Source organism: Sebastes umbrosus, chromosome 16, assembly GCF_015220745.1.
Source record: "Sebastes umbrosus isolate fSebUmb1 chromosome 16, fSebUmb1.pri, whole genome shotgun sequence".
NCBI classification, from domain to species: Eukaryota; Metazoa; Chordata; class Actinopteri; order Perciformes; family Sebastidae; genus Sebastes; species Sebastes umbrosus.
This window is the reverse complement of record NC_051284.1, coordinates 26,987,070-27,013,014: the sequence shown is the minus strand read 5'-3', so window position 1 is coordinate 27,013,014 and position 25,945 is coordinate 26,987,070. Positions and strand designations below refer to the sequence as shown.

Here is a 25,945-nt window from a genome sequence, read left to right as displayed (position 1 = left end):
GTTTTTGTGTGCATTTAGGACAAATGTTTTTAATATTTTTTAAATGTTTTTAATAGTATAACTTTTAAATTGCTCTTTTAATGTTTTGACATGCTACACATTAAAAATGGGAATAACTAAATAATAATAATGAAACAAATATATAACAATGAGGTCTAATAAGGAATTGAAGTAAGTATTTTTGATAAATATTCTGGGCTTCTTTTATACGCTTCAGTGCTGTCTTAAAATTCAATAATTAATACAAATAACTGAAAGCAGAAGTGTAATAAACTAGATAACTCGACATCTGTGAATATATTGTTATGTCAAAAATTATTAAACAATTGGACAACATTTCCACTTGTTTTTCTTTGATTAAAAATTCTAATTTTGTATAATAATAATTTTAAAAGAAGTGAATGATGGTATCTGCTCAGATATCCAATTTTTAAATGATTCCTGTAACATTTTGTATTATATTATATATATATATAGATGTGTGTGTGTGTGTATATATATATATGTGTGTGTGTGTGTGTATATATATGGATATACAGTATATGTGGATATATATTTGTGGATATATATATCCATATATATATATATGTGTGTGTGTATATATATATATATATATATATATGTGTGTATATATATATATGTGTGTATATACTGTATATGTATTATTTTTTAACATGTAAAAAATATGTAAAAAATCTTCTAATGTTTCAATATAAATGTTACAGAATGTAGAAAAAATAAGAAAAAAATATAGTTTGTTGGGGAATAATTGTTGTCCAATTATTTTCCTTAAAATAGTATTTTGTTTCTTAGTTTTTCTTGTTTTCATCAAGTAAACTAGTTTTTAAAGCTCCATGATTACATCTCGCGAGAACTGCAAAGCACTATTTAGTGTTTAAAAGCCCCACGACGAAATCTCGCGAGAGGTATGCAGGGCTCAATTTAGCTCTGAATACAAATGTAGTCACTGCACCTTTAATGCGTTCCTCGTGAGTGTTCGCTGACTTTCTGTCACGTGCCTGTCAAACCCCGGTTCCCTCGCGCAGCCGTCGTCAACACAACCCGCAGACAACTGAGGAAGTAGCTAGCACACAAGCTAACCTGGCTACCGAAACCTCCCCGCTGCGGCTCATACTAGAGTTTAATATTAGTATTAAGTTACCTAACGTGTTTAACGTCAAAGTACCGGACTGCCTTGGTTCTTTGTTTCTGTTGTTATGAACAATGTTTAGGAGCAGTTGTAGGTTGCTAACTTCGAAGCTAGCAGGCTAACGATCAGCTGTTGTTTTGGTCGCAGAGCTACAAGGCTAACAAGCCAGACATAGCAGAGCATTACAGGACTGTTTCCTCATTTTACTCTCACTGCTCAGTCGGTTAATGGCGACACATGAAGCTGTACCACCCTGACGGACTAATCAGCGGTCAGTCAGTCAGCTGTTGTTGCTGCAGGCTGCAGGCTTCCAGCTCGGTGTAGGATCGATCCATCAGAGATCAGAGAGGTCTGTAACTGAATCACACCAAACATTGCTTCAAGATGCATGACGCCTATGAACCAGTGCCTATTCTGGAGAAGCTTCCTCTTCAGATTGACTGTCTGGCGGCCTGGGGTAAGTTGTTGACATTTTATTTATCCCACAGCTATATATATATATATATATCTTTGACATTGAAGTGGTCCCTCTGGGTGTTTATTGGACTGCAGTCTCAACATGTTTCTGTTTGATAGCATAAATACAGCATCCTTTAAACTGTCAGACCTTGACTCTTGAGTATTTCTTCCCACAGAGGACTGGCTGCTTGTTGGAACAAAGCCTGGGCATCTCCTCCTCTACCGAATAAAGAAGGATGCAGGTAGGAAGAGCACAAGGAGATGTGTGATGCAACTGATGGGATGGGACCTTGATGGGATGTATGGTTGTAAAAGGTCGGAGAGATAGGTTGGAGCTAGCCTATTTAATGATTTGGTAAACAATAAAATCTTAAAATAAATCCCAAAGCGTACAGTCATCACATGACTGATGGCGTTAGGATGCCTCAGATCAACCTTCAAATTGAACAGTGTAGTTAAGACTCATCATGCTTACAAATAGTGGCAAAACCACAGGAAAAAGGATGCAGGTAGGAAAAGCAAAAGGAGATGTGTGATGCAACTGATTCCTTGTGTATTTGCAGACCTTCTCAACTTACTATTGTCTGCCTGAGTCATTTCTGGTGTCTCTTTTCTCTTTAGGTACCAACCGGTTCGAGGTGACACTGGAAAAATCCAATAAGAACTTCTCAAAGAAGATTCAGCAGGTAGATATAAGACTGCATGATGAGGTTTACACTAATTTCTGCATACACCAAAAAAAATCAGTGGGGAATAAGATTTTGAAGTCCGGTGAGCGAATCACAACTTAAATACTTCTGGATTTTCTAGGACTACATACTGTATTGCCCTGTTATTATTAGTAACATGACTTTCTGCTAGTAAACATAAGCCTCACTTCACTCCCTGTCTTGGCATGAATCAGGGAATCCCCCCCACCTCAAGACCCATCCATATACCAACTTAGAATACCAAAGATTATTCCAATCCTAATTTATTTATAAAGCACATTTAAAAACAACAACAAAGTGCTGTACAAAAACCATAAAAACGACACTGTAGAAACATAAAAGACATGTTTAAAAGACAAAGAACAATGATATATAAAGGCAATAAAGTGGCAAAACATACAGGAAAAGTAGGTTAAACAACCAAGCTCTAGTGTGTTCTCAGTCCAGGTGAGATGTACTGTTAAGGTCCACATGCATGTCTGGTTGATGTTGGATTCATTTGGTTCAAACCTCCTTTTCATTTGGGTTTCTTCCTCTTTCTACAGCTCTACGTTGTCTCACAGTACAAAATTCTTGTCAGTCTTCTAGGTAAGTTTCTCTCCCTAATATGTATCTATATATATTTAATTTAAAAGATCTGCTGGTTAGTCTTCATCACCATTTCAGCCTTGAAACTGCAATCTCTTAAAGACTAATCTGTTTTGTCCTGCAGAGAACAACATCCACGTCCATGACCTCCTGACCTTCCAGCAGATCACTGTGCTGTCCAAAGCCAAAGGAGCCACGCTCTTCACCTGTGACCTGCAGGTCAGTTACAGTCCCCTTGTGCAGACACTATATGTATGCCTGCAGTATTGTTACTGTACAGCACTGCTATCCTATTCATGCATTTGTATTGCTTCCCATCCAATTTTCACTTGTACAGTACCTCAGATGTCTTGTTATGTCCACAACTCAAAGATATTCAGTTTACTGTCATAGGAGTAAAGAAACAAGAGATATTCACACTTAACAAGCTGGAATCAGAGAGTTTTGACTTTTTTTCTTAAAAATATTACTCAAACCGATTAAATTGATTATCAAATTAGTTGGCGATTAATTTAAATTAATCGATTAATCGTTGCAGCCCTACTCACCGTTGTCTTTCTGCCTTTTGAATGTGTGTTTTAAACGTTTCAGTAAGCCTTTTCTTCATAATTAATTTCAGTGCAGTATGAAAAAAATAGAGGCTTAAAGGATTAAGATAGGTAATCCATCATTTTGACTATTTTTAGTAATGCTTTAGTATCACTGGAATTAACAAAAGCTAATTTAAGAGCAGGATACATAAGAGTAGTTACAATACTATGCAGATTTGGAGTGCATGTCAAGTTTGTTGCTTTTCCTTAGCCAAATTATCACACTGCAGACAGGAAGACACATTTAGACGTCTATACGACAGTATGTTTTTAAAAATGCACTACTGTACAGTACGATGCATACAATAAAATGGTCTAAAACATACAAAAACAGGTATTATTCCCATGCAAACTTATGGCACAGTCAAAGACAGTCACACACATTCCAGAGTCCACATTTTGGTGTTATATTCATAGTTTCCCCTGATCTGAGGTCATGAATTGGACATTTTGTCTCTTTTGTTTTCAGCAAATGAGCTCAGGAGAGGAAAGGTTGAGAATGTGTGTCGCAGTGAAGAAGAAACTCCAGCTGTATTACTGGAAGGACAGAGAGTTCCACGAGCTGCAGGTAAAGTAAAATAAAATATATTTCAGATGTGACTCACTGCACTGATCCAGGATTAAAGGTCTTTTTTTCCAGTCCGTTGACATATTAAATCATCTTAATGTTTTCTTTTTGTCTGTTAGGGGGACTTTGGTGCACCAGATATTCCAAAGTCCATGGCTTGGTGTGAAAACTCCATATGTGTTGGTTTCAAACGAGACTATTACCTCATTCGGGTATGTGCTACAGGAAACACTAAGCTTTTTACACTTGGCTTTACTTATCTGTACCTACAATTTAAAGTGATACTCTAAAAGAAAGCTGTAAAAGGTTTGTAGGTTTTCAAAGTATCAAAACCTCCACAGAAACCTAACCTGACCCCGCCAGATGTTTTGTTACACAGAACCATCTGAGAAGCCGTCATTGGAAACTGTTTGGAAAAGGGCAGGCACTTTGACAAAATACTTGGCAGGTGATTGGAGGAACCATCTGTCAATCAAAGTAAAGAAAGCGAAACTAACTGAAGTCGAATAAGTCCCCGACTGCTCTTCTTTCAATGAAAAAAATACTCTCCAGTTCTGATATAAATGATGCTATTGCAGCTACGCTAACCTCTTCAGGAGCCGCCATTGTTGTTTAGAACGAACCCTCGCCCCACACACACAGCTAAGCCACGCCCGTAGCTGCAGTAGCTCCTCACAGGGCGCTGATTGGTCTGTGTTCTGTACACAAACACATTACTTGAAGCCTGACAAGAGGGATTTTTGTGTGACATTTGATACCACGATTCTCTCATGATTATCGCGATAATCTAGTTGTCGTGCAAGGTTAATAGAAACCACTACTCCTGCAGCATAATTCACTTCTCAACTGTCCATCTGTATGCTCAGTTTGTTCTAAACTATCCCAAATATTGCAAAATAGCACAAGTCGTCACGCTAAATGTTCACCAAGTCCGGCGAGGACACTCGGGGACACGCTGCTCCACTCAACTGGCCGTTCAAGCGGTGACGTACCCTATCATGGAATGCACATGATAGGGTACGTCACCGGTCTCTAGTTTTCTGCTCTCCGTTTCAAACAGGAAACAACATGGCAGCCTGCTCATAAACATTCTATTGTTTCATCAAAACAATCTTCTGAAAACATTTGATGCGAGAAATAGGCTATCCCGCTGCTGAATCTCGTTTCATTTTAGAACTACATCGCCTATTTTGACAGCTTGGTCCAAGTTTCGAGAGCCAGATGCCTCGCGCTTGATGAGCTCATTTGCATAAAGTTGAGATTTTCAACTGTATGCACCATGCACTGGGCAACTGCTTCTCCTGCTTTCCATCAGAAATGAATGGAAATCGTTGAAAAGCCCATTGTCACAGGATCTGGTGGAAAAGTGCTGTCAGTCTTCTGCGGTTCATGAATCATGTGCATCCTTGTGGACTGGGCTGGAGTTTGTCATGAACTGACTTGAATCTTTGATTCTCTGTGAAGTGCAAACTACAAACATTTTGCAAGTCTACAGGGAGTGTTTCATAGACAGGTTTTGGAAGGAGCATCACTTTAAAATGATCTTTTTAAACCACTTCTGAAAAGTTTGGAAGTAGGCCGTTATATAATTAGTTCCTCTCTGTTTTGTTGTCCTTGAATTTGTGTGTTTATTTTGAGCTTCTTCCTCAGTATTCATTTCTCCTGTTATTCTTATTATCAACTAATATTTGGTTGGTGTTATTGCTGGTTTAATCAGCTTTGTTTGTTTATTGTTTGTCTAAAGCAGTTTATAAATGACCTTACAGACGAAGTTTGTAAGATGTTTGTAATAGGTCCCTCTGACTCACTCGTACTGTCTCTCCTGTCAATCAGATGGATGGCCGCGGCTCCATCAAGGAGCTCTTCCCCACTGGTAAACAGCTGGAGCCTCTGGTTGCCCCACTGGCTGATGGGAAGGTGGCTGTTGGCCAGGATGACCTAACCGTAGTGCTGAATGAAGAGGGCGTTTGCACCCAGAAGTGTGCCCTGAACTGGACAGACATCCCTATAGCAATGGGTAAGAAAGAGGCACAACAACTAATACTCTGAAGACATTAGTGATGTTTTACGTGTGTCTATTTTCTTGTAGACATAAAATTCTTAGTTGCTCGTGCTGTTCTATTTCTGCTGATATGGAAAACAAGCTACTACACACCCAGTCCAAGTCGCTGTGTCTATTCTTTCATGACTCTTGATGTCTTTGCTGGAGGAGTTAACTCGTATTCGATATCGACAGGAACTGACAGCAAAGTCAAAAGGACACACATGCTGAGTAACAAGAGCCAAAACATCCTCCCTCGCCTCTCTATGTGGGTTAGTCTTCCAGATAACACAGAGGCTGTTTTGCCAAAATGTGTCACCTCTGGATTTCACTCATGGAAAAACAAAATTAGCTTTCTTGTTGTTGTGCTTTCGTATCACTCTTTCTAAACAGTAAAAAGTTCATGGCATTACACAAACTGAACGTAGCCGTCTTAGTCACAGTTTAATAAGCGGATATATTTTATTAGAGTATATTGTATCTCAAAGGTACGGTATTTATTGATTTTACTAAAGGCATTTGGCCGCATGCAGCAACATTCAATTAAATGTCTCTTTTTAAGAGAAAAAATAAGAGTCAACAAAAGATGCACCCAAACGTTCTTCACCATCCAAATCTGCTCTCACCAGGTGTCCTGAATGATGAATCCTACTTGATCACAAATTGGAGGCATGTGGCCGATTGTTTATTATTAGCATAGGTAACACCCTCTAAACACTAAGGGCAGGTGTTGTGTCATGTGTAAATACTCATTGGAGAGATGGCACCAAAAACGGCTGTAAGAAGAAGGACTTTGATCGATAGACAGTCTTTATTCATCCAGAATTCATAGCATTCACAAGCTGAACGCACACAATATCATCCAAGGGAAGGGTAATTTGGATTAATGGACAAGTAGTATTTCTTTATCCCACAAATTTAATAATCTAATCATTATAATTACATTTAATAATCTAAATCAAAATATAATATTCATGCATTTTTTTATGTACCTCAAATTAAAAAATGTACAAACAATTTGCGGACTGTGAAAACAAGATGATTTTTTTCTTATTTTAGTAAGTGTGCCCTCGACCACTCGTGAAATGTTCTCTTACCTAAGAAGGGAGCAAAAATAAGGAAACATTGGTGTATCCCAGAAATCAATTGGTACTACTAACGAAATGAGAACAAATCGTGGATACGAACAAAAAAAAGAGGAAATTTGTTCGTATATCGCTTCCTGAATGAGTCCCATTGTCTGCTATAATTTATTAGACTACTTAATATTGAAGAGTTTGGCCATGATAATACCCTTTGCTCTGCACTGGCAAGAGAAAAAAACATTTTGGCGCATCAGGGCGGAAGATAAGCTGCTGTTGAGACCACAATTATGACAGTTAGCTTCTGTGAATGACATAAAATGTACCTTTTTCTACGTTACATGCAGGTTTTTGTTTAGAAAACACAGTCAGCTCTTTCAGCACGAGTGTGAGCATAATCTCAAATTAATCTCCTTCATCTCTCTTTGGTGAACTTTCCATCATTTGATAGGAGTTTCAGTTCCTTTCTGTTAATCGTGAGCTGTTGAATTACATGCAGCTTTTTACTGCGTCTGTATTAAGTGTTCAGCACGTTGCTCTTTGATTTCACTGACTGGTATGTGTGCTGCCTGTGACAGTACAGTTTATTCTCGTCTTGTCACAGCGATTGAGCCGGTTTGACCGGCTACTGTCTGTCTTTTCTTTTCTCTTCCTCAAGCTTTCCTGTGCAAAGTCCTTCTTTCCACTCTTGTCTGAGCTGTGCTGCTGTTTTCCACATGTCAGAAGAGGAAACATCATTTTAGATACCCTCTTTTACCCCGTGACTAAGACACCACATGTCTGTGTTACTAATGAGCTTTGTAACAGAAGTGTGGCAGATGCATAAAAGAACAATATGAAGGGGAAATTAAGGAGTGGCTTTCATACAGTTTGCAATTTCCTTGTTTTGATATGGCCAACATTGTGGCTTTGGCATGCGTGCATCAGCAGAGGATGGTCAGTTTGAAATGCATCTAACTGACCGTCCTAACTGTTGATGGTTGGAGCAGAGGGTCTGGAATCGGGCCTATGGGCATATCTGTCCCATACCTGTCACGGCTGGATTTCCTCCTGCCCCATTAGCCTCAAGGACTTCACCCCATAATCACAACCAAAGCACCTGCTCTCCAGACACTGAGTTCAGGTTAGGTGGACGTCAATACACGCTATCGTTATTAGAGCTGAAATAGAGATGCACAATATGGATTTTTTTTTTTCCAGCTGATATCGTTAAGATAACCGTGAATTTCACATTTTTGTATTTTAAAAAGAGGTTCATACCTGAACCTGTAGTTTATGCTTCTCAATGTTGGAATGACTAAAATGTGTTCGTTCTGCAACAAAATATATTGTAGGAGCGCACCGGTCGCATGCCACGTAACAGCAACATGCCTGGTACGTTTCCAGCAGAGGACCTTTGATGATTGTCGCACCCCTCTCTCTCCTTTTATTTCCTGTCTGTCTCTTCTCTGTCAACTGTTGAATAAAAGAAAAAATAACTTTAGTTACCTCTTCTCCCTCAAAAACAACTATTTTTTTAGATATTGCTGTATTGTGTTATTCATTTTGACTTGATTCAGACCCATTTATCCACAGATATTTGATGACTTGCAGAAGATATGTAATATGTCACAATAATTATGTCACAAACCCACCTGTGGCAGTTCGGTTTTGGTTGACCTGCACACAAAGTTTTACACTCTTTGCCTCTTTTCACCTGTTCCCAGAGCACCAGCCTCCGTACATCATAGCGGTTCTGCCTCGGTACGTGGAGATCCGGACCTTTGAGCCGAGGCTGCTGGTGCAGAGCGTGGAGCTGCAGAGACCTCGCTTCATCACCTCGGCAGGGTGAGGCAGTCCTCTGTGAACTTTCCTTGTCTCGTGATCTGTGTAGGAATTTCTGCCAATTTATCCTTGCAAATGTGACTGCATACTCGGTGTTTACTGACCCTCCTGTCTTTGTTGCAGTAGAACTATGTATTTCCCTTCAATAGCCCTGCCTAGTGTTATCTATTGTGCAGATGACATACTGTGTATATTGTGACTATATCTTTGTCGATGTATTTTGTATGTCTTTGTTTATGGTGGCAAACCAGTTTCCCCTGTGGGGATTAATAAAGTTCATCCTATCCTTAAGAGAACATGATGCACGGTTTGCCGCTCTCATCAGTTCCCCTGGTTTCTATTTCTCATGCTGATAATGTCAGTTCCACCTTTCAAAGAAAACACGTTTGTTCCAACCTATTCTCTCTAATCTTGTTTTCTCCCTTTTATCTCTCACAGGCAAAATATTGTGTATGTTGCCAGCAACCACTTTGTGTGGCGCCTGGTGCCCGTGTCGATAGCTACTCAGATCCGGCAGCTTCTCCAGGACAAGCAGTTTGAGCTGGCTCTTCAGCTGGCGGTGAGCAGCACAACCACTCACTTCACTATTTAACCTTATTCATTCCTCAAGATTCAATCTATGCATTAGCTCAGAGGATGGAACGCTACCGTAAAATCACTTATATCTTGATTAGGAGCCGTATGTTGAAACAGTAAAATGCTCGCGGCTTTGTACTTTATTGTCAGCTTATCTAGCCATCTAGCTTTCCAAGAATACAAAAGGCCAATCATGTGGTTTCGCATTCTTGGAAAGCTACCATTCTGAAAAGTAAACTGGAGGCATGTTGCTGTAGTGGTGGCTACGAGGGACAAATGACAAAAATTATTAATATTGTACCTCCTTCGATTCACACCAGTTATCTTAATCCTAATCCTTGACATGCTTTTATTACCATACAACCCTTGTCTTTTTGTTAATTGTCCTCGAAGTAGAGCCTGAAAATGAATCACTTCCATCATGGATTTATTCATCATAAACACACGCACATGATAAACAGGAAGGCAATCCAGGTACTTCAAAATCTTAGAACAAGTGACAATGAGGAAAGCCTTTATTATCGTGGCTAAGTCATTAAAAAATCATTTAAAAAAACTTCAGCTGGCAGTGAGTAGCACAATCACTCACTTTACTATTTAACCTTATTTATTCCTCATGATTCAATCCGTTCAGCTCAGAGGATGGAACCGTAAAATCACTTATATCTTGATTAGGAGCTGTATGTTGAAACAGTAAAAGGCTTTGTACTTTATAGTCAGCTTATCTGGCCATCTAGCTTTCCAGGGGCATTTCATTTTTCAAGAATATAAAAGACCATTCATGTGGTTTCTCTTGCCAGTGCAGAAGGTTTTCACTACCATTATGTGAAGTAAACTGGATGCACGTTGCTGTAGCTTGATGGATTTTTTTTTTTGCTTTTCTTTTTTTAATTATTTTCTGCCATAAGATGAAGGATGATTCAGACGGTGATAAGAAGCAGCAGATCAATCACATCCAGAATCTCTACGCCTTCAATCTGTTTTGCCAGAAGAGATTCGATGACTCCATGCAGGTGTTTGCCAAACTGGGCACAGGTACGCCTCCCCTCCCTCCCAGTGGACACCTGATTTCTGTCTGTACAGGCCAAATTTATTGGATGTAATTATATGTTTTGCAATATTTATTTGTTTTAACCTGTAACACATGCCTGCTATTCACTACATAGGAAGAATGCCTGTAGCTTAGACATCTGGAAAGTAAATATTTTGTACTGTTTTCAACTTTGATGGGGTGATGGGACTTGTTCCAGTGTGATAAACATCACCTATTATATACTCCTGATCTATGTTTATGTATTGGAGCCTAATCAAGGTGAATCTGGTCATAATTTGATCACATTTATTCTGCCTACTTTTTCGTTTCTCTCTCTTTCACTGACCTCATTAAACATCTGTGTATATTGATGTTTTTTATTCACGTGATGATGTCACCTCTTGTGTTTGTGAGAATTTATTCCTCCGTGATGACAGACTTTCCCTTGCGCTAATGAGCTTTTGATTTCAGGTCTGGTCAACTAAAGATGTTTTATTATGGTATATGTTTTGTGTTTGTGTTATAAACTCTGTCCTTAAATCACTTTTCCCTCTTTAATCAAAGGCTATTAAACCAACTCGAGGATCATACGTGGAATAAAGTGCAACACATTTCCCCTCCTGTGCTCTGCAGATCCCACCCATGTGATTGGGCTGTACCCAGACCTGCTCCCGTCAGACTACCGCAAACAGCTGCACTATCCCAACCCGCTGCCTACTCTGTCCGGGGCCGAGCTGGAGAAGGCTCATCTCGCTCTCATCGATTACCTCACACAGGTGTGTGTTTATAAAAAGACAGAGAGATAACTGCTTGCTCTGTGTATTCAACCGTAGATCAAAAACGTGTTGAGTGCTTTTGGAAAACGGGGATAGAAACAGGATAAACAGGAAGGCAATCCTTTTGTCAGACACCACTTTGTAAAGCATTTAGGCTTTGAAAGAGATTTATCAAAAACCCAAGGGTCGTAGAGTAATAAAAGCATGTCAAGGATCAAGATCATTGGTGTAAATTAAAGGAGGGACAATATTAATAATCTTTTTTTTATTTGTCCCCACAGAAACGCAGCCACCTTGTGAAACAGCTGAATGACTCTGACCCGTCTACCACGTCTCCGCTCATGGAGGGCACGCCTACGATTAAAAGCCGCAAAAAACTCCTGCAGATCATCGACACCACCCTGCTGAAGTGTTACCTGCACGTAAGTCCCAGACTATCTTCCTTTTCTCTCTTAACAAATGGAGACATTTCAGTCCAAACTGCCACTTTTGAACAATAATTATTACTTGATATTATTAATTCAATGTATTGCAGAATATACAAAATACAGTTCAGTGTGTTGCTCTTTACTGATCTACAGTCCTCTAAAAAGTTCTTATTTCATGCTGTCATTTTGTCAGTAGGTGTCACATTTTCCTCATACAGTGGATTTAAATTTAAATTGAATGAAACATGTTTCTTTTGGAAAAACTTTCTTAGACCTATTTAGGCAGGTTTCTTAAATTGAACAACTAATTGGTTTTCTTTTGAGAAAAATCTAGCAAATTGCTTTAAAAAAGGTACACATCTTATAGGCTACCTCTAGAAAGGTACTATAACTTTAACTGTGATGATGTGTTTGAATTCAAAATTTATATAAATTAATTAATAGTCAGAGATCTTGCTCCCTGTGCTGCCTGTCTCTCCTCTCTGCTTCAGACTGGGGCTGGGCGAGTCGTCCAAACTGATCAGATCATGTGGGCATAAACATACTGTAGCTTCAATGCAAAAACAAATTGCATCAATAACTGGAATCGTTTCAACTCTAGTTTATATTTCATCATAAAGTTATTTTAGCTGTAATGAACTTGGCAGTCTTCACCGTCGACTTGGAGGAAAAAAGTATGATATCCCAAAGAAGTAATTCCAAACACAATCAGAAATTGGCAGCAATGCGAAGCAGTTAACTTTACCTCACACAAAGCCAAATGGGTTCTGTGTTTGTTTACTTTGAAGTTAGAGTTTAGTGTCATCTAGGTGTAGTAGCTACATGTGGGTCTGAGCGACAAAGCAAAACCTTTGATTTACCAGGTAACCCGTGTGTCAAACCTCATCTACGGTAAGAAAGTAACTTTTGTTGGAATGAGATCACATATAAGCAGCCAAAGTTAGGATGGTTTGGCTTCGTGTGAGGAGAAAAAGTCTTCAAAGTCTTTTCTGCTGCTCTTAAACATTTAGAGGAGCCAGTCTTTGTGGCATCCAGGGAAAACGCCACCAGGTGCTTCCGTTTTGAGGCACCATTTAATGAGAGGAACTCCAGGGCCAGACCCAGATCACACTGGAGGGATAACCTGTGAGTGACTGGAGATCCTTTTGAGTTCCAACACCTGCACCTGATTATTTAAATGATGAACACACTGTGAAGCAGAGAGGATGAACTAATCAGTGAGGTCACTCGCCCCTGAATGTTTTTGGGTGAAACACAATCTGAGTTTTTAAGGGGTCGATTGGATTAAAGTTTGGAAATGTGTGGTGTGTATGTTTTATATTCTGCTCTAATCCCTCTCCCTCCCCCCTCATTTAGACTAACGTGGCCCTGGTGTCCCCCCTCCTTCGTCTGGAAAACAACCACTGCCACATCGAGGAGAGCGAGTACGTCCTGAAGAAGGCCCATAAGTACAGCGAGCTCATTATTCTCTATGAGAAGAAGGGCCTGCACCAGAAAGGTAAGGCTCTGCCTTCAGGTCAAGAAGTTGTATTCTGCAACCTCACCACTAGATACCGCCAGATCCTACACACTGTTCCTTTAATGCTAATCAAAATATTTGAGACAGATCTGTGTTACTTGAAGAAGACAATTTATTGAGTGATTTTTACTTTTCACCTCTTTCTGAACTGAAACTTGATGCCTCGTCCTTATTTGTATATTTCAACTGTGCTTCTCTGCAAAACCAGTTTGAATTCCATTTCTTTGATTTGGGGTGTAATAATTCATTTTAAATAGTTGGGATTTATTCAAATCCTTCAGCTGTTGTAGCTTTCCTGGAAATCTGTCAGAGATTTCACTCTGTTGAGTTCAAGTGCAAGTTCAAATAGACTTTTTCTGCATCAATGGGTAACAGACATTTTAGCTGCATAAGCAAGTAGAAGGCACAGCTCGTATTAAAAAACATGACGGTTAGAAACAAGAACATGAATTAAGAGGATCAACCTGCAGTATGAGTTAAGCCTGGTTAACTAGAGTAACTCTCTGTCTCTCTTTCATTTGGATGAGTTGACTGCAATCTGTGATTATTCTAAAGAAATGTGCACTGACTTTAACTCAACCCAGAGCCAAACTGACCAACCTGGTAAACTCCAACAAAATAAACCCGTATTAATCTGATTTTATTCAGGAATATGAGGAAAGAAATATCAGCAGTCGTTTTCAATCTTACTAGTGAAGAAAGCCTAGTAATGATCACTGCCCTGTTGCTTGAATTAGAGCTCTTTTTTCCTGCAATTAAAATGCTGCAAAGATTCACTCTAAGTATTTTAAATCATTGTTTTAATCTTTTCTAAAATACTTGGAATAAAAAACAGGATTATTCTTGCGTTTTCTAATAAATTCTCAATATTGTTTGAATCAAGAAACAAAGCTTGACCTATGGCTACAGGAAGTGTCAAATCAGTGTCACATAACATTTAGTTATGTATACTACAGTAGATAGATGTACATTTTCCTCTGTGAATTTTGCACAAACATGTGTTCCCAATTTCACCTTCAAATTGGATGTTGAGTTTGGGGTTTAATATTTAAATGACGGGTCACTTGATGCCAGACCTGCCTTGGCCTTTGTCAGCAGCCTCCTCATTATTTCCCAGTTCAAATACAAGAGCCATTGTACGCTGAATTGTTCCAATATGTTTAAATTCAATAGGTACCAGTTATGTCCTTGTAACAAAGCTGTACTCTGGGCGCAGCATGGATCCGCTCTGTCAGGCTACACAGTTTATCTCGGTGGAGGTTTCCTGCATGCGGTCGACTCGTCGTCCTCGTAGATCAGAGCTGTCGTAAAGTTATTTGCTTTCTGGCGGTGATTCTGCAGCAGATTCTGGGCTGTTTTCGCTGTGAGCGCGGCTGGTTTTGATCGACCTGCTGCAATTTGTGCTTCTGATGTCATGCTGCTCGAGTCTGCCCCCTCTCAATTCAAACCAGCTGTTCTCATCCACCAATTAACATTCATCCAATTTCTATTATGTCATGCAGTGCACACCAGCGAGTATATGACATCTTGCTACTTTCCATCACTCAGTTTAATCTCACATTTGCTCTTGCTCCCCTCTCACTCGCCCGCCTCCCTTCGTTCCTCCTCACCCTGTTTGCTCTCTCGCAGCTCTGCAGGTGCTGCTGGATCAGTCCACCAAGGCCAACTCTCCTCTGAAGGGCCACGAACGAACAGTGCAGTACCTCCAAAGACTGGGTAAGGATCAACAGCCAACTCACATCTGTCCTAGCTTAGTGTCAAAGTTGTCATCTCCACTAGATATTTTAATTTGTAGGGGTGATTTTGGGAAAGGCTCTGAGAAAACTTTCACCCTGATAGATTGTGGGTGTTGGATGAATGGATGTTCTGCATTTTGTCACATGTCATGGTCTGCAGTCTTTCATCTGTCTGGCACTGGCTAAATGAGGGGGTTTTGTACCATATGTGTCAGTATTTACTTTGTAACCAGTGATTTTTGGTTTCGTCCCATCAGCTTTTCAATGTGTTTAAACTCAAGAACAATCCGATAAATTGCCTGTGAAATAAAACCCAGTGGCCAAAAGAAAAAAAGCTGTGTGGAGGCTTTCAACATCTTTGGCAGTGGTCCAATTTGTTAATGGTAGTGATGCATTATACAGCACACATTTTCTGCTTTCTACCAACTACAAACAAATGACCAAAGAAAGCCATTGTAACTGGAATGATGGTTTTGGAATAACGGTACAAACAAACCACAAATATGTTTTCAACATTTTGACGACACTGGGTCTCAAACTCATTCAGGTCAAGACAACAACATGTTCTTACTTGTTATGCTTTAGAATATCAATTATTCTGTTTCTTTTATTTCAGTTTGGATCTAGTACTATATTTATACTAGATCTGTCAGAGTTAACGCGATAATAACGCATTAACGCAAATTTATTTTAACACCGCTAATTTCTTTAACGCAACTTGCAATTTTGAAGTTGTAACAGGCTCAGTTTTAAAGCTAGAGTGAAGATACTGGTATCATATGAAATGTGAATGAATCCATTGGTACCAATCGATTCATACTAGCTTTTTGCCAAGGAGGCTAAATAATGCTCCAAACTTAAATTAAGATTAATTTGCGATGAATCGTGATTGAATATTTTTAATCGATTGACGGTCCTAATATGCTACTACAGCACTGTACACTACACTAATAGATATTTTAATTATGAATTAATCTGCTGATTGTTTTCATGAAGATTACGTAATCGTTTGGTCTATAAACTGTCATAAAAACGTTTTAAGGTGGAGTTGGAGGGAGTTCTGGACCCGACTATTAATATAATTTAATACCATCAAAATAGTTGCCAGTTTATTTTCTGTTGATTGACTACTCAGTTAATTGACTAATTGTTGCCACTCTACTACATTAGTGTCTTTTTTTATTTCAGAAAAATTATGAAATAAGCAGAAGAAGCTTGTAGTGTATTGAGGAAAATATTGCAATAGCAAGATTCTTTTTTTTTTTTATCATGATCAAATTTTTCAGTCATCTTGCCAATAACTCTACATCATTATTGTAATCAGTTAGGCTGTTGATGATAAAGTGCTGCATGTGTCACCTTGGAAGAGAGTTTTCTGAAACTGATTATGAGCTTGATTGTCTGCTGTGTTTCCATCTTTGTTGATTTGTTTTCCTCTGAGCTTCCCTGGTGAATTTAAAGTGACTTATTTACATTTATATTTACTCTTGTAATCCCGCACACACACAGGAGTGGAGAATATGGGGATAATCTTTGAGTTTTCTCCCTGGGTGTTGAAGATCTGTCCCGAGGATGGCCTGAAGGTGAGACACATATATACATACATATATATATATATATATATATATATATATATATATATATATATATATATATATGTATTTGTTGCTATGTGGTCATTGATGTAAACTAATTTGTTGTACCTTTTTAATTCACATAACCTCCAGTTATCAAAATGACAAAAGACCATTGTTTATAAAATCAAACTATATTTGATGTGCACTTGTGATGAAGAAAGCTCTCCTGTAGGTTTAAAAATCTCTCTTCCTGTCCAGATCTTCACCGAGGACCTGACAGAGGTGGAGACTTTGCCCAGAGACAAGGTGCTGAACTTCCTGAAGGAGGGCTTCAATGAGCTCGCCATCCCATATTTGGAGCACATCGTTTACATTTGGGACGATAAGGGCCCGGAGTTTCACAATGTGCTGATCCAGCTCTACCTGGAGAGGGTTCAAGGCCTCATGAAACAGTACCTCAACTCACTGCCAGAAGGTACGAGCAAGATAATACGTAATTTAAGTTAAAGGGTGGGGCCATTGTTTTGTTTAGGTTTTTATATCATTGTGTAGCTTCCCAGTGGTGTTCCTTATGTATTCAAATCTGAACAATTTTGGTCAACGTATGTATGTTTTAGCGTCAAAATGCTATTCACCCATGCCCTTCTAAAAACTTTTTTCCCACGTGACCTGACGTAGGTTCCTGCATGATAACGTTGCTACATATACAGTATATATACATCCTTATTGTCAGTGTATTAACGTTACATACAGTAACTTAGATGACAGTCAGCATGCTCCCAGTTTGGAGAACCAGACAGGAGTACCGGCACGGAAGCTAAGCAATGTACAGCTGTGTGGCCATGTTATTTTGGATACGAAAGTCACAATAACACAAACAAACAAACTGATAAATGCAGCAGTAGACCAGCAACTCCCGTGTTCTACGAGGTAAAATGACTGTTTTTGTGAATGCAGTCTGGTGGCTTTGAAGACAGCAATATAAGGGCTGCCTGATGGTGAGGTAAAGCTGTGGAAATATTCCAAATATAGCGTATACTTAAACTGATGTACATTTTTTTAGGTGGGTCTGTTTTAAGTAGCTAAAATATGTTTTTCTGCTTCTCCCGTCCACAGCCACTTTGCCTACTTTACCTACTTTACCTACTTTGGTAACCTACGCCACTGCTTTTCCCTAACAGCTGAGTGGACGTTTCCATTTGAAAAAAACGCAACAGAAAGTTAATATCTGCGGGCCCTTAAAAAGTCATGAAAAGTTTTATACTAACTACTTTTTTACCTCTTTTAAAAACTATTATTTTCATCTTGATACAGATGTAATAAGAGGTACTGACAGATACTTAACATTCAGCTATGTCTACCTGAAGATAGAAAGTAAAGGGAATGCTTTATGAGCTGCAGGAAAATGTGGCCCTCGGGCTTTAATATCATCTTAATGCCAAAAAAACACAATTCTCATTTATCATAGGATTTTCATGTGATTCCATCACTGCATATGGATTCAGTTTGCCTGTGCTTACTCATCCAGATAGTTGCCTCTCAGATAAAGTCTACGTCAGGACTTATTATGAAGTCCATCCGTCTCTCTGTGTTTGTGTCTTTTAATGATCATCCAGGGGCCGTGTATTGGAATGGATCTGTCAGACATTTCCAGGGTTGCTCATTAATGTTCACTCTGTCTGAGAAATAAACTAATAAAAACAACTAATTAGTTAAATAAATATGTCCTTTGGGCAGGTTATTGCTTCACGTTTCCTCACGAAGCACATTGCAGAACACAGCCCGTTGTTTTTCTGAGATTATTCAGTTTTATATACATTATTTATAGTCGCTGTAGCAGCACTATTTTCAGGTTCATCTCAAATGTGCCCCGTTGAGATTTCCTGTGGAGCTTTCTTGTAGACAAAAAAAAGTTCTGTCTACATCCAGTGTTTTTAACCAAAACACATTGTGTGTGTCCTTGAGGTCTAACAAACGTGCTGAGTGCATTTTCCTTCCTCATAAAACATTTGCAAAGCCGACTTTTAGATATTTAAAAACCTGCATGGTTTACATCCATGTTTGCTCGCTAGCGGCCTTCTCCTGCACTGCCTTTGTTGGCGTGTTAGTAACCACCACTAACTGTCAATCAGCCATTTTCAAAGGGGTCATTTAACCTCTGACCTCAAGGTATGTGAATGAAAATGGGTTCTATGGGTACCCACGAGTCTCCCCTTTACAGACATGTCCACTTTATGATAATCACATGCAGTTTGGGACAAGTCATAGTCAAGTCAGCACACTGACACACTGACAGCTGTTGTTGCCTGTTGGGCTGCAGTTTGCCATGTTATGATTTGAGTATAGTTTGTATGCTAAATGCAGTACCTGTGAGGGTTTCTGAACAATTATTGTCACTGTTTTGGGTTGCTAATTGATTTCCAATAATACATATATTCACACATTTGCATAAAGCAGCATATTTGTTCACTTTTTAATTAGTTATCTGCCAATCATTATCTCAATTATTTGATTAATCATTTGGTCTAAAAAATGTCCCTTCACAGTTTCCCAGAGTCAAACGATGCCATCAAATTGCTTATTTTTTCTGACCAACAGTCCAATCACAGAAAACTAAGAAAAGCAGCAAATATTCACTTTTAAGGAGGTTGAACCAGTGAAAATTTTTTTTATAAATATTAGTTAATAATCAAAATAGTTGCAGATTAACATTCTGTTGATCAACTAATCGATTAATAGACCGATCTCTGCCGCTCTAGACTCTGAAATTAAACCCTCTGTGCTGTTGTAGGAGTTCCAGCTGTTGCTGCGGGGAAGGAGGAGGGTGATCTGGGAGAGTTTAGGAACAAGCTGCTGTCTTTCCTGGATATCTCTACCAGCTATGAACCATCAAGACTCATCAGTGACTTTCCCTTTGACGGTAAGAACTGTGGCTCACACAGTGGACAAACAAGACGTCTCTTCTGCTAGCTTAACAAATACAAACAAGGATTATTTCTGTAGAAGCTGATATTTAACTTCATGATCCCTTTGTGATATGTGAAAATAATGTCTTACGCCTTTATACCTAGAGTATGGAAGGAAATTAGTTGTTTTTCATAAAGAAAGCTGTATAAATTCAAAGCACGGATTTTAATTTCAGTATATATGTCAAGTCAAGTCAATTTTATTTATATAGCCCAATATCATAAATCTGCCTCAAGGGGCTCAATGTAGCGTTATGTAACACGCACCAAAGAAAAACAAAGTATTTCATGTATTTCCCATCACCTCATGTACACATGTTCTCTGTTATAGAGGAATGTTTTAGTTCTATACCTTTAAGCTGAAGGAAGGTGAAACTTGCAACCTTTGACCTTGTTTTCCTTCTCCAAGGCCTGCTGGAGGAGCGCGCTCTGCTTCTGGGTCGGATGGGTAAACACGAGCAGGCGCTCTTCATCTATGTGCACATCCTGAAAGACACTCGCATGGCTGAAGAGTGAGTTCTCCTGCAAACAACACAGACTCCAACCACCAGCCAACATGTTTGCTAACTCCAGCAGCTAATCTGACTGATGATGAGGAATTCATTTCTGACTGTAAAAGAGTCTAAAGCAGTAAATTCGTTTATTCCCCCCCAGAAATCATATTTAAAGAAACAGTATGTATGCATTACATATAAAAAATATGATCCATTTATAAAATATGACGCATCGATAGATTAATCTACCCAACAATGTATAAAGTAGCTAAAGTTGTTGAAATTTTAGCCACTGAAATGCTCCATACATGTGAATGCATCAGTAATAATATTGTAATAAAATAACATGCTCAATTAATCCTTTTCACTTTTACTGTTACACACGGGAACATGAGCCGCAGAGTGCAAAACCGTGGTACCGCCAGCCACCGTCTGTTGCTCCTAAAGTAGTGTTATTATGGTAAGGATGGCCTCTGAGCGAGGCGAACGGCGTTACCACTGTTATGCTCTCAGCGGCTCATGTTACCGCAGTCTTGGAAAGGGAGAAGTGAGCGGAGGGGTACTCAGCTGGTTGCAATCTTCAACCGCACCACTAGATGATACCAAATCCTACACACTGTCCCTTTAATTGCAAGGCAGCAAAATACATTTTAAAGGCCTCAACTGAAACAGATCACGTATCTTAACTGTGCCATCCTGTTTATCTTGTTACAGTGCTGTGAGCATGTTGGTCAAACATCTTGTAAATAAGCAGAACTTTCATGTTTTGTCTTTGCTCATGATTTTCATCTGTGTGCTCTGCAGATACTGTCACGGCCATTACAACAGTCAAGTGGAAGGGAATAAAGACGTAAGTAGCTTTCAATGTTTTCTTCCTGTTTTTGTGCATTTTTTTCATAATTACTTTCTTTGCTTTGTCCTCTCATATTTTGTTGTTTGTTATTTTATGACCACTTTTTTCATTGCGTACGCTCTGCTGCCTTCTGTTAAGTGCCTCTGTGTTTGCAGAAAGTGCTACACAAATATAATGGATTATTTATGGCTGAAGCTCCCAATGACAGGCACGTAGCAAGCTCTACAAAAAAAATACCTTATTCTTCAGAACTGACAGCTGACATTGTCTGTTATGTGTATGAAATGTTGCTTGACTCTGCAACCAAACAAGACCAATATGAAAATGAATGAATCAGCATTAGGTTGGAGGGGAAATCAATGAATCACTGCTGTTCTTGTAAAGGTCAGAAAGAAGTAAGATCCATGTTTGGACACTGAGTATTTGATGTCTGGGTGTAAAGTCAACACTCATCCTAACTCGTCACATACTGACACTTTGTGAGACCGCTCTGAGTCACTTTTCGGTCACTGTTAGCAGGTGCTTAACGCTGTGAATTAAACAAAAACACTTGCTTAGGTTTAGGCAACAAAACCACTTAGTTAGGTTTAGGAAAAACAACATAATTGGGCTTAAAAACATTATGTTTATACAGTGAAAATGTGACTTGACGTTGTGAACATGAGACACGAATGAACGAACAGCTGATTGTAAGGCTGGTAAAGTCTACTTTTAATATGAAACCCATTATTATAAGCTGATTTTAAAGGAAGAGTTTGTCATTTTAGGCCTTTAGATAGATGAGAAGATTAGTACCACTCTCATTAAATCAGCACATTAAATATGAAGCTGCAGCCGGTTAGCTTAGCATAAAGACTGGAAACAGCTAGCCTATTCTGTGAAACAACATATAGTTGTTATTTTCTCTTCATTATTGTCTTGCATGACATATTGCAGTCCTGTGTGTGTGGTCCTGTTCCTTCATCTGTATCTTCACGACAAACGTTTGGTTGAGTGTTATGAAAAAGATCCTGAATCAGATAAGTTAAGTACTAACAGCTGTGTTTCTTCCCTTCAGGTTTATCTGTCTTTGCTGCGAATGTACCTGTCGCCTCCTGATGTTCACTGCCTGGGGCCCATAAAGATGGAGCTGTCGGAGCCTCAGGCCAACCTGCAGGCGGCCCTGCACGTCCTGGAGCTGCACCACAGCAAACTCAACACCACCAAGGTAAATGACGACAGAGCGCCACCCATATTCCTCACCAACAAAGCCCAGTCTGGTAATACTCACAAATAAAACTGTTTTTTATCTCCTTGGAGTATAACATATGTTTACTGCATTTAAAGGGACTGTTTGTAAGAATCAGAAATGCTTGTTAACAGCGACACCTGTGGCCGTCAAGTCAACAAAAGTCAGCGTCGGGCTCGCGCTTGTGCTCGCTCTACATAGACATGAACCAGCATCGCTCAAAACAGTGAGGAGACACACGTCAGCTAAAAGCACAATATCACTCTATATTTCACCTGCTTGGCAGTAATGTTAGCTGACCAGACAAAGGTCTCTCCATGAATCACTGCTGATCCTAGTGTTGGCTTTTCCTGCTTCAGCCCCCCGACCGCGGCCGGAGGGAACAGGGGAGACTCCGGAGTTTTGGTCAGAGACGATAACATTTCTCGCTGCAGAGCCCCGTCACTTCACAAGACACGGGAAACCTCTGTTGGTCTGGAGGAGCTGCAGCATTTATTTCTGCACAAACGTCCACTGTACATTTACTACATATTCTCAGCGCCACTAACTCTTCTGCAGTGTGGAGTGTGCGCGCATAAACGTGAGAGTGGAGCGAAATAGCGAGAACGAGCGCGGCGTGTGAGTGAAGGCAAGCAGGCAGAGGAGCAGAGTACAGCAGAGACTCCGGCTCTGGAGACCAAAGCTATGGTCTCCCCCGTGTCCTCCGACCACGGCCAACACTGTTTTGCAAGACGGGCTTCACTAGATATAACTTTGCGGTTTTGGTGCTTCCGTGTAGTTTGTGTTGGAGTCTTGTCTGAACAGCGTAGCCACACGCGAGCACGCGTGGGACACCGACCCGGATTGATTTATACGTGTAAGAAGTTACAAACAGTCCCTTTAAGACAGGACAAACTGTGTCAGTAAGTTGACGCAGAAAAGTACTTAAACTTCTGTGAGGCTGCCGATGTCTTCTGACACGTGCACAAAACCGTTGCACTTGAATTCAACTCTCCTACTCAGCCGATTCCATCTGGTACTTCAAGCTGCTCATTAAATCAGAAAGCAAGAATTAGTTTCTAATTCAAGCCAGGGCTTTATTATCATAAGTTGAATCTTTGCCATCGCTCAAATTTAGTAATCGTTGCTAATTCAGACAAGACGTGAAAGTGGAACTGATAAGAGTCGGCTTGTTTAGGCTGGATTAAAACGAGATGGAATAACATGATTAAGGATGACACGCGCTCACACAGAATTAATCATTTGGTGGGAAATTAAAGCAGCGACTGAACGAAACACAACTCGTTTAAAGATCTGATTTAGTTTGATTTTAGAGCGAGACGAGAGAGGTTTACACACTCGGGGGGGCGATCAGGCCGCTGCCTTCGTGATAGAAAAGATCCAGCAAACCAAAACAAAGATTTCCACCAGGGTGCAGATCTCCCTCGAGAGGCGTGTGAATATCTTTGATGAAATTCTTTTAATATATGTGTTTCAAATACCTGAACCCAGAACCAAAATAGCAAAGGGTTAATTGAATTAAAGCTGTTCTGTTCAAAACGAGCTCACGACCTATTTTACTTGTCAAACCTTTATGTCACAATCCACCGCATGCTGTCTAGTAAAGAAGATATCCCTTAAAGGAGCTATATATGAGATTTTAAGCATTAATATAGCAGCAAACAACTATTTGTTAGGCGTATTCATGTGTGTTCATGTGTTACAGGCGGGAAGAAATTCTTTGTAACATAGGTCAACATGTCACAGGAGTCACAGGATCTGTTAACTGATCTGTCCGCACTTCACCGCTATAAGTTAAACTTTTGTTTGGCCTCACTTCGCCACTGCTCTGGTGTGAATTCAGTGTAAGAGAGTTACCTCCCACACAGCATTGTAAAAGCGAAATGGCAGAGTGCAGCTTGCTGAAGGCGACCTTCCAGATTTTCCTCCCCCAAAGAATACACGTTCTTCAAAGTAAACACACTGTAGTCATAGCCGTTTGCCAGCTGCGTCCCAAACATTCAGTTAAAGCAACAAACTTTAACTTCCTAAAGCATATTTTACTTGATGTTTTAGGTAGCTAGCGTTAGCAGTAGAAGTGAAGGAGTAAGTCACACATGTTCATGTCTTAACCTTCAAGTCTCAAGCAGGTTCCAAGTTACTGTGGTGAGAATCAAGCAAGTAAAGTCGAGTCCCTGCTATAAGTCAAACAAGTCACAAGTGAAGTCTTATGAAGTAGTAGGTTGCCAGGTTTGCACGCATAGGAAAAGAAATCACTCAGTCATGTTTCTAAAACAAAACGTAACTTGTCAACATCTAGAAATATGTCAAGTTCCTTAGAGTCATCTGTCGCAAGTCTAAGTCAATCTAAAGTCATGAATACCAAGTCAAAGTCAAGTAGAGTCTTTTATCAAGCAAGTCCTAAATCCTCAAATTTGCGAATTTAATCTGATGACTAAAAAGGGACATTTGATACAGGACTAAGACTAAAAAAAATAGCTGATCAAATTTAAGAGAGAAAACACAATGACTAAAAGTTGATTAAAATGTAATGACTTCGGCGATTAAATTGTTTTGAATTGTCGTCGACTAAAACTATGAAGGATAAAAGTGACTAAAATGTGACTAAAAGTAATGAGCATTTTCGTCTAAAGACTAAGACTGAATGTAAAATAGCTGCTTGTATATAGAACCTTTAAGGAACGCTTCATGAAGCTATTTGGTTTTGTGTTCTTCAATAAGATCCAGCTGAAAAACATCTTTCCAAATAGTCCACGCCACTCAGCTGATTGTATATTCTTTCTTTCCATGTCTTATCACAAAGCAACAGAGACTTTGAAACGCCTCCACTGTGTGACTGTAAATATTTGAATACATAAAACGAACAAGTTTATCTGTTCTGAGTTATATATCCCCGCTGTGAGTACACTATAACAGACTGTGTTGTTGTATCTGTGATTTAAAGTGGATGCGATTGTGTGTGAAAGGCTCCGCTGATCTGTGCTCAACCACAGACATGTCAAATTAAGAGTCTCTGGTGGGGAACGCTGCAGGTTTATATGAGAGTTTAGGTTGAGATCTCACAGCCGGGAAGCTCTCCATCTTGTCTTTCATTGCCACTCTGCCTCGCTGCGCCCCCCTCATTGACTTTATGGCACCCTTGTTTAATTTCTCCTGGCCTCACTCCCAGACTGCCTCGCCAAGAGAGCACCAGACAAGACTGTACAAAACTTCAGCAAAAACTTCCGACTAGAAGCAGTTTTTTTGTATGTTTGTTGGTCAATGTTTCATCTTTTCATGCCTCAGCGAGCCGTGGCCGGAGGCATTATGTTTTTCGGGTTGTCTATTCGTCCATCTGTCCGGACCATTCTTGTGAACGCAGTATATCAAGAACGCCTGGAGGGACATTCTTCAAATCTGGCACAAACGTCCATCTGGACTCAAAGATGAACTGGAGTAATTTAGAGGTTAAAGGTCAAGCTCACTTTGACCTCACAAAACATGTTTTTGGCCATAACTCAAGAATTCATATGCAAAGTATGACAATTTCACACAAATATCTAACAGGATAAAATGATGAAGTGATGACATTTTGGACAAATATGGATGTAAACTGTAACTTGACTGGTTGGCGGAAGGTTACAGCCATGAGGCGGTAATTATAGTTTTTTTTTTTTGTTTGTTTGTTTTTTTACAATTTCTTGTCTAGAGCTGCAACTAAATATTATTTTCATTGTCAAGTAGTCCGTCAATATATTGCTTTGAATA

General features: G+C 39.5%; 1 protein-coding gene across 1 annotated transcript in view; it reads left to right on the top strand.

The window, feature by feature from the left end:
* Window positions 1-985: 985 nt before the first annotated feature.
* vps39 (VPS39 subunit of HOPS complex) overlaps window positions 986-25,945 on the top strand; it is a 31,203-nt gene continuing 6,243 nt past the window's right edge. The window contains exons 1-21 of the mRNA XM_037746396.1: window positions 986-1,607; window positions 1,786-1,851; window positions 2,231-2,295; window positions 2,865-2,907; window positions 3,032-3,126; window positions 3,967-4,065; window positions 4,185-4,277; window positions 5,899-6,082; window positions 8,895-9,015; window positions 9,451-9,571; window positions 10,497-10,623; window positions 11,255-11,397; window positions 11,679-11,819; window positions 13,182-13,323; window positions 14,974-15,060; window positions 16,590-16,663; window positions 16,916-17,132; window positions 19,449-19,577; window positions 20,033-20,135; window positions 20,922-20,967; window positions 22,028-22,177. Coding sequence (XP_037602324.1) covers window positions 1,535-1,607; window positions 1,786-1,851; window positions 2,231-2,295; window positions 2,865-2,907; window positions 3,032-3,126; window positions 3,967-4,065; window positions 4,185-4,277; window positions 5,899-6,082; window positions 8,895-9,015; window positions 9,451-9,571; window positions 10,497-10,623; window positions 11,255-11,397; window positions 11,679-11,819; window positions 13,182-13,323; window positions 14,974-15,060; window positions 16,590-16,663; window positions 16,916-17,132; window positions 19,449-19,577; window positions 20,033-20,135; window positions 20,922-20,967; window positions 22,028-22,177 — 2,319 coding nt within the window. The 5' untranslated portion in view covers window positions 986-1,534. The remainder of the gene's footprint in view (window positions 1,608-1,785; window positions 1,852-2,230; window positions 2,296-2,864; window positions 2,908-3,031; window positions 3,127-3,966; window positions 4,066-4,184; window positions 4,278-5,898; window positions 6,083-8,894; window positions 9,016-9,450; window positions 9,572-10,496; window positions 10,624-11,254; window positions 11,398-11,678; window positions 11,820-13,181; window positions 13,324-14,973; window positions 15,061-16,589; window positions 16,664-16,915; window positions 17,133-19,448; window positions 19,578-20,032; window positions 20,136-20,921; window positions 20,968-22,027; window positions 22,178-25,945) is intronic.